This window comes from Aptenodytes forsteri, unplaced genomic scaffold (assembly GCF_000699145.1).
Source record: "Aptenodytes forsteri isolate BGI_AS27 unplaced genomic scaffold, ASM69914v1 Scaffold309, whole genome shotgun sequence".
Classification (NCBI taxonomy): domain Eukaryota; kingdom Metazoa; phylum Chordata; class Aves; order Sphenisciformes; family Spheniscidae; genus Aptenodytes; species Aptenodytes forsteri.
This window is the reverse complement of record NW_008795857.1, coordinates 2,101,958-2,110,781: the sequence shown is the minus strand read 5'-3', so window position 1 is coordinate 2,110,781 and position 8,824 is coordinate 2,101,958. Positions and strand designations below refer to the sequence as shown.

At 37.0% G+C, this 8,824-nt stretch overlaps 1 protein-coding gene across 1 annotated transcript in view; it reads right to left on the bottom strand.

The window, feature by feature from the left end:
* KIF6 (kinesin family member 6) overlaps positions 1 to 8,824 on the bottom strand; it is a 209,533-nt gene that overhangs the window by 127,497 nt on the left and 73,212 nt on the right. Inside the window, exon 8 of the mRNA XM_009283804.2 lies at positions 5,143 to 5,349. Coding sequence (XP_009282079.2) covers positions 5,143 to 5,349 — 207 coding nt within the window. The remainder of the gene's footprint in view (positions 1 to 5,142; positions 5,350 to 8,824) is intronic.

Below are 8,824 nucleotides of genomic sequence, written 5' to 3'. Positions count from 1 at the left end.
GTGAGCCGCCAGCTTCTCTAGGAGAATGCTGTGGGAGACAGTGTCAAAGGCCTTGCTGAAGTCCAGGTAGACCACATCCACAGCCTTTCCCTCATCCACTAGGCGGGTCACCTGGTCATAGAAGGAGATCAGGTTGGTCAAGCAGGACCTGCCTCTCATGAACCCGTGCTGGCTAGGCCGGATCCCCTGGTTGTCCCGCTCATGCCTTGTGAGCGCCCTCAAGATGAACCGCTCCATAATCTTCCCCGGCACCGAGGTCAGGCTGACAGGCCTGTAGTTCCCCGGATCCTCCTTCCGGCCCTTCTTGTAGATGGGCGTCACATTGGCAAGCCTCCAGTCGTCCGGGACCTCCCCCGTCAACCAGGACTGCTGATAAATGATGGAGGGCGGCTTGGCGAGCACCTCCGCCAGCTCCCTCAGCACTCTCGGGTGGATCCCATCCGGCCCCATAGACTTGTGAGTGTCCAGGTGGCGTAGCAGGTCGTTGACTGCTTCCTCTTGGATTATGGGGGGTTCATCCTGCTCGCCGTCCCTGTCTTCCAGCTCAGGGGGCTGAGTACCCTGAGGATAACTGGTCTGCCTGTTAAAGACTGAGGCAAAGAAGGCATTGAGTACCTCAGCCTTTTCCTCATCCTCGGTGACAATGTTCCCCCCCGCATCCAATAAGGGATGGAGATTCTCCTTGGCTCTCTTCTTGTCATTAATATATTTGTAAAAACTTTTTTTGTTGTCTTTAACGACAATCTTTACAATCCAATCAAGGAATCTGGAATGGAAAGATGAGAAACCTGAAGGAGAGGGAAATTATGTTCTTTCACAAAGTGACAGAGACCACCTGTACAGGATCTGAACCTGGATCTTCTAACAGCCAACCAAATATGATAATCAGAAAATTGTCTCATTTTTACATGGTCAAAAAGAAGGTGGTGTTATCCTTTTGATATTAAAAAAGGTTTGGGGTTTGTTTGTTTGTTTGTTTCTTTTTAAGTACTGGTAGGTCTAAACTTAAAAGGCCTTAATAATATTACTGAAACAGGACTGTAATATGCTGATTTAAATCAACATAATTTAAGGCAGAAAGTTTCATTTTGAGTGGGTCAAACAAAGCACTTTAAGACCTAATTAATTTTTTAAATGTGGAAGCTGTCAGAAATATTGTCACTTTTTGTAAAATTGCATCCTATATGAAACATAATAGCATAGAGCAGGTATAATCACTCACAAATAACTTCACTGAAACATTTGGAAATATTGTTAAGCATAAAGGAAGGCCTGAGACTCACAAGTGATTATGATATGATCTGAAGTGTGCCCAAGAGTCCCTATTCCTGTCCACATCCTTTGTGCAAGCGTTAACTTCATACAGGGAATAGATTTGCACCAGTACCTCAGGCCAACAGGCAGCCAGGACATGTTTTCAGAGCATCCTCAGATGAGGATTTTGGGGTGCAGCGCTTGCAGATACAGAGCTATCAGCTACATCTATATCTTCCAGTTTAGTGTATCACATGCTCTGAAGCCACATGCCTGCTCCAGAAGTCTTTTTTTTTCCTCCTGTCCATCAGCAGTCACAAGACCTCTGACATTGCCTTTGAGCCATATCCAGAATCGTTCCATATTCCTGCCCACACCTCCCCACTCTTCAGATTTCTGTCAATTAAGTCTCCCATCCCACCTCCCATTTCTAGTAGAGCTTATCAGCTTAAGCTCTGGTCCTTACAGCAAAAAATCCAAGCTCTACTGCTGGTGTCTTGTAGTTAATTACAAGCATTCTTACTTTTTGGACAACATATGCTTGTCTCCAGTATATACTACAGGTGTTGCTGGAAATAACTCACCCAAAAAATCATGATTTGCTAATCAGAAACAAATGCATGTATTTCATTTTAAATTATTAAAAAGTTCCTGTTTTTTCTGTTGCTCTAATGTCTGTATATGTTAATTAGGAAACAACAAAAACAGAAAATTACCTTTGCTATAGGATGTGAATAAATCTAGCATTTGATGGCTGCCAGCGATTTCAAATTTTATTAGCAAAAACTTCGGTAGGTGTGGGTAGCAGGCATTCACTAACCAATAAAATCTTTTGGCATTCCCTAAATGGAGCACGTGTTAAATGACAGTTAACAGGCATATTCATCAAAGCAGTGGGAACATTGTATTCTATTATTTTGGGGAAATAGAGCCAGTTCTAATTCCACTATTGTGTCAAATCATGTGGCTGTATCACTGTTAATTTGTAACTCTAAATTTGGTCCAGGATACCCTATGTTGTGTATTAGAAGGGAATATCTACAAACACACAAAAAAATAAAATGCATTTGGAATTCCAGAACATGCTACTACATCTTACAGTCAACAAAAGCTACCTGGATATGGTAGTAGGGACTTTTAAGAGCACCTATGCATCAAATTGCTGTGGACACTAAAATTGAATTGTCCCTACTGCCACTGTTGATCAGCTGCATGACACACTCTCATCTTCATTTTGCTCTAGACATATAGGCCACTTGGAGAAAAAATGCCGTTGATTTATTTGAAGATTTTTTTAACACATTGTGGATATTTAACAAGTAGACCAGTGTGATAACACAGAACTGTGTTCCCATTGTCATCTTGACACAAATCATTTTACATTATTATTTTATTATGCAAGGTGTTTAGAAATGGCATAACTCAACACTAAAACACCAGTAGATAACTAAATAGTTGAGCATGTAAATAAGCTGATTTTGAGGAATCCTTGTACTTTAATATTAGTCACTGCAAGGTCAGGATTGAATGGCCTAATTTCCACTGAACAAAAAGATATTTTTTACTGTCTTCAGTGGTCTTTTATTCAGTATTAGAAAACATTTTTATTAATGATACACAATCCCAGACAGAACCCAACGTGCTTATCTCCAACAGTATTTATTCTAAAATAGGAGTTACAGGTTGCATGACAAAACATTAATATTTTATGCTTCTAAGCACTTCAAACCTGAGCATCTCAAAACACACTACACAGATTATTAAATTCAACTTCACAGAACCTCATGCAGTGTTGCGTTATAAATACATAAAAATCACACAGTAAACAAGAAGGATCCTGAGTACAATTTGTATGATTCTGAAGAGGTCCATTTTAGAATCACTAACTGTTATCACATGAATACAACTGAAATACAGACATTTTTCTTCAAGGTAAAATTTAAACAGATGGGGGGTATGAAAAAAATTCAGAGTTATAGTAAATGACTGACTGCCACCTGCTGTGCCTTAAGCTGCTTCTTTTGACAGATGAAATATCTCTGATTGTAGATTAAATGAAATCTAAGAGATTTGTTCTTGTTAACAGAAAAACACACAACACAAAAATGAAAAGTATTCTTCCCAGTAAGTGGAACAACCAGTTATATTTCCTACTCGTAATTTTAAGGAATTTTCACATACAGACACCCACAAAATTTTTTGTTTTAACGGATTTCCTCAACTGTAAATTTTACTAAATAACACATATACTGGAGTATAAATTAAAAAGGACAAATCTGAACTTTAGAGTTAAGCATTTTTTCTTCTCGCCCCCCATTATTTGTCCCACTAAATAACAGCTTCACAGACCTGCTATTGTTGGATATAACAATTTTTAAAGAAACCTTAGGAAAAAATACTCTATTCTCCAGCAGAATTCAAAAAACCAACAAATTTCTGGCAACAGGGACAGTGTTTACTGCACTGTGAAAAGAGTATTATGTATTCAATCTTAGAAAGAACTTCATTTCTCTTACAGGTGTGAGGTCTGAAATCCACACTTGAAAATCTTCAGTGATTGCAGCTTAATAGCACAATATCCACAAAATAGATTTCATTGATTGCCAAGTGTTTCTTACCCTTACTTGTTGTTTTACAGCATTAGAATACAAAACATCACAGCAGATGAGGGAGACATAAATGTAATGTGCACTAAGTTTTTATAAATAAGCAGAAATGTCTTTTAGCAATACCACAAATACTAAGCCAAAAAGAAATACCTGAAAGGAAGGAATGCTATGGAATACAGACAATGCATATAAACCTGGTGGAAAGAAAAGAAGAGATACTAGAAAAGAAGATATTAGTGAGTGTGAACAGCCTTCACCATCACACTTATCACATTCACAAAAATTATGAGGATCCTAAGATGCAGCATCTTATTTTTCTAGTCGTGAAGGGAAAATGATTATATCAGATCAGTGGAGGAAAAATAATAAAAAGATTATTGTTAATAATAATAACAACAACATGAATAATCTCTTAACCAAACCTTTCTACTGGAATGCTTCATCTTCAAAGTTTCCATTCACTACCGCTATCTTAACTCATTTTTTGTTTCTTTTTTAAAAAAAAATTAGTAAGATTACAGAGGATTAATCTACTTTCTCAATATTTGCCTTTTCCAAAGAGGAAAATTAAAAAGCAACAGAAAGGAGGATAAGAGGAAAATTAAAAAGCAACAGTGAAAGGAGGATAGGGATTTTAGTATACCTTAAATCAACAGGCTAAAACTTTTTCAGTAACAACAGTTGAATGATAAAGATTTGTGGAGATTTATTATTATTATTATTATTCCAGTTGTATCTATAAGTCCTATCGGTATAAAACCAATTATGGTAGTTACTCCATAAATACATTAACAAAGGTAACTCCTGTCTCAAAGAGATTGAAGAATCACATTGGTAGAGGAATAAAACAACACATGAGAGAAGAGCCTAATATTTTACCATATTACAATGCTTGAACCAAATAAAAACCAATCACTTTAGTTCAATGATTCTTGAGTGATACATCCTGATCCCAGCTGTGGAAGGGGGAGAAGATCACAAAGAACATTTTTAGCAGAAATATAGATGCAATCTTGTAAATATCTTTAGTATTCCAAATAAAACAAGAAACCTATTTTTGAAATACTACCCTGTATACCTACTCTAACCTTACTGTTTGTAAGCTTTTCCTAAATTAAAATGTTATTTCAAATGAAGAGCCATCAGCTCAAACATATTAAAAAACTGCAATAAATGTCCTAAGACTAACTGAATATTGGAATCAAGATTTCCAAAACATTGCACATTGCTAAACAGGAATGTAATAAGGGAGAAATGTTTCACTCTATTCCAATTTTACCTGTTCCAAATAATGTAATGACAGGTTGATATATTTGGCTTCTGTCAATAAGTGACCTCCAACTCCAGTCTTTGCAACACGCTCTGATCCAGCAAGGTCTACTAAGTGTAACTTGGAGCGTCGGATAGTGGCAGATCCAGGTTCCTTGCTGGAAATGTGAATAGTGAAAATGCAGTGAGATCGGGTTGAGGCTTGATTCATTGGTGTCTACAATGAAAAGAAAGGAAGAGTGCTCAATGTTCATTTAATAAATAAATTTAGCTTTTTATAGCTCAATAATCCGGCAATTGAAATCACCTATCCAATTTTTTAGCTATTGCACCTGTAATAGATATGCAAGAAGAACCCAAAAGGATTTATCTGACACTCACATTCTGGCCAAATACTTGGATAACTTTGATCTGGACAAATTGTACTGCAAGCAACTATCCTTGTTCGAAGATAATCTAACAGTGAGTACATCAGCAAAGCAGCTGGCCTTACTATGCTGAAGAATACCAAGGAACACTAGAAAACGGCACCTTGATTGGAGGGAAAGTTACTAATTCCTGATCTCCAAGAGGTTATCAATTTCCCCATCAGTAAGCCCATTTTTAAGTTTTTTTGTCTAGATAGCTACTAGTGTAACTAAGACTAGGACTTTCTATAAGGCTTTAGACTTTCACGTTTTCATTACTTTTATGAAAAAAATTAACTTGGCAAAATCAGTATCAGAATTTTACGTGGCATGACAGAGTTTTCATAAAAGGTTTGGCTTTAAATATATTTATTTGGAATAGCTACTGCCATACTTCCTTAACTAGACACATGGAAATTCTTGGTCAATTTTTAGAGATGCTTCAGCTTTAGTATGACTTCAGTGATGTTCCCAATATATTTGAAATGCAGAACAGAAAAATTTAAACAGCTCTCAGATATTTAATTTTTGATTTCAAATGACCACATGCCATCACACATGCACCTTTCTTTTCTTAAACAACATATAAACAATATTTAAGCATCTAAAGCCTTTTTTGTTTAGTTATATCAAGCTGTTGGAAACTTAAAACTAAAAGAATTCCTTACTATACTCATTTTATAAATAGCTAAAGCTTTAGACTATATATGGAGATTACAGGTTTACAACACAAATAGTATTTTTATTTATAAACTATAACAAGTATGACTACATTGTTATCAAGGCATAAATACTTGACTTGCAGAAAAATAAGGTAGTGAAATAATATTATTATTGAGTTAGCAACTAAATCTATACTTATTTATAGCTATTTAAAAAGATGATTTAAAAATCCTGGTTAAATTGTATTCATTAATCTCTTGTCTACACTTTATTCCTCTGTTATTCTAGGGTAATCATTTATCTAGGCATACCCTCTGATTCAGACTAGATATACCAACATATTTCTTTTTTTTTCCATGGTGTGCTTTGGTATGAAACATTCTAGATGTTAAAATAGCCTGCCCATTGCAGGTGTTGAAGGTGTTGTCTTGTTAATCCAGAAAGGACAGCTCTTAACAGAAAGACTGCAAGCTGAATATTCCTTTACCAGGAATAACATGAACAGCTATACCTCTTGGTTGAATTGTCTCCCCTTCAATTTCCCAATATTTTTTTCCAGCCTTAATAGTGCCAGCACAGCTGAACTGTTTTTGGGAACTGATCCAGCTCAAAGAAAGAAAAAAAAAAAAAGTCTGCAAACCATAGATATTTTACCTGGATCAGTTTCCTAATTCAGTCACAGAGCAGCTGTAGAAAGCAGTTCTGCTAGAATAATTGAAAATGGCAGCGTACAGTGTGTGAACAAGTAGGTGGTGTGCAGGAATAGCGTACGCTTGCAGTTGTTGGTGAAAATTCCGTAATGAAATTATAGTCTTAGCACCATTTTATTTTGGGTTGCTTTACCTAATAAAGCCAAGCTCAGACAGAGGGGGAGAAGAGTTTTGATCATTAGTTTATACAGATGAGGAATTTTGAAATAATATAGGCAAGCCACTGGCTCTGCTTAACTGCCTGGTTTCTAAAGATCATTTCAGGATCCTGTGAAATGAGCATCAGAGCATCAGAGTGCTGTCACACGCTATACTGTCTTCAGAGGTGAAGCTGAACAAATGAAGGGGCAGTGAGTTGTAGCATGGGAATGAAAATAAACAGGCTCAGGGAAAGGTGTCAAGCAAGAAAATACTCCCAAACATATTTAAAATGCAGTTATACTAAGAAAAAGTTATATACTGTTAAAATGTATTTTATTCAGCAATTCTGATTCCATGAACAATCAGAGCCAGCTTCACTTATTTTACTGGGAGAGTTATGATTTTACTACTTGCAGCTCTGTGAAGCAGGACTGGATATTTTATTTTTCCAGCTCAAAATCCACAACTAAATTAATATTTAAGGGCATTCTCCTCAACAGAATTGATATCTGAGGACATTTTGCTCTACAGTCATGGCATCAGTCACACTATACTGCAGACAAGTCTAAACCACATTGAATATAAATACAGATCTAGCTATGGAAGCACAAAGTAAAGGTTGCTATGAAAGAAGCAGAAGTTGTCATCACACTTCAGAATAATCATTCTTAAGCAAACTTAAGTTTCACTATGCAGCAAAACCTCATGTATTTCAAAATGTGCTTTTAGTCACACCTGTTTAACCCCAACAGAGGCAAAAAAAAATTTAAAGCATAAAATAAAATAATTTCAGGACTCTCAGTTCCAAAAGCCCAGGGCAGTATTTGGCCTATCAGGTCTTTATTGTCTATAGCAATATACTAGCCACAAGTTGTTTTTGCATGTTCCAAGCAGATTCTGCTGGACTGGTCATTAGAAATTCTATTGCTTTTCTCTCCACAACTTCTTTTTTCATGTAAAATGAGTGAAGCTGATTTGGAAGTAATTGGCTAGAATCCCAAACAGCTATTTTTATAAAGTCCTTCTTCAGAGTAGAACCATGCTTTAATCAACACACCAGTACTCCTTTTTACAATACGATTCTGTCTCCACTTTGCAGTTCCCATATAGAGAAAGCTCTATTAGAACTCTTGCAGGAATCATAGAATCATTGAGGTTGGAAAAGACCTCTAAGATCATTGAGTCCAACCGTCAACCCAACACCACCATGTCCACTAAACCATGTCCCTAAGTGCCTCATCTACTCGTCTTTTAAATACAGGAAGCGTAAAGCAATAAAAATTTAAACTGTTAAATGGGATGTGATCGTGAAATGTTAATTGCAGTCATAATCTCCCACACTTTGCTCCTTTTACCACACAAGTAGATGCAAAGCACACAGCAACAGAAATGGCAACTTGTCAGCATCTTCAGTCCAAAAATAAGCCTTTTTTGTTTGTTTTTTTTCTATCTTAGTGTCCTGGTTTTGGCTGGGATAGAGTTAATTTTCTCCCTAGCAGCTGGTACAGTGCTGTGTTTTGGATTTACGATGAGAATAATGTTGATAACACAATGATGTTTTAGTTGTTGCTAAGTAGTGCTTACACTAGTCAAGGACTTCTCAGCTTCCCATGCCCTGCCAGCGAGAAGCTGGGAGGGGGCACAGTCAGGAGAGCTGACCCAAACTGGCCAAAGGGATATTCCATACCATATGGTGTCATGCTCAGTATATAGATGGGGGGAGGTGGCTGGCGGGGCCACTGCTCGGGGACTGGCTGGGCATTGGTCGGCG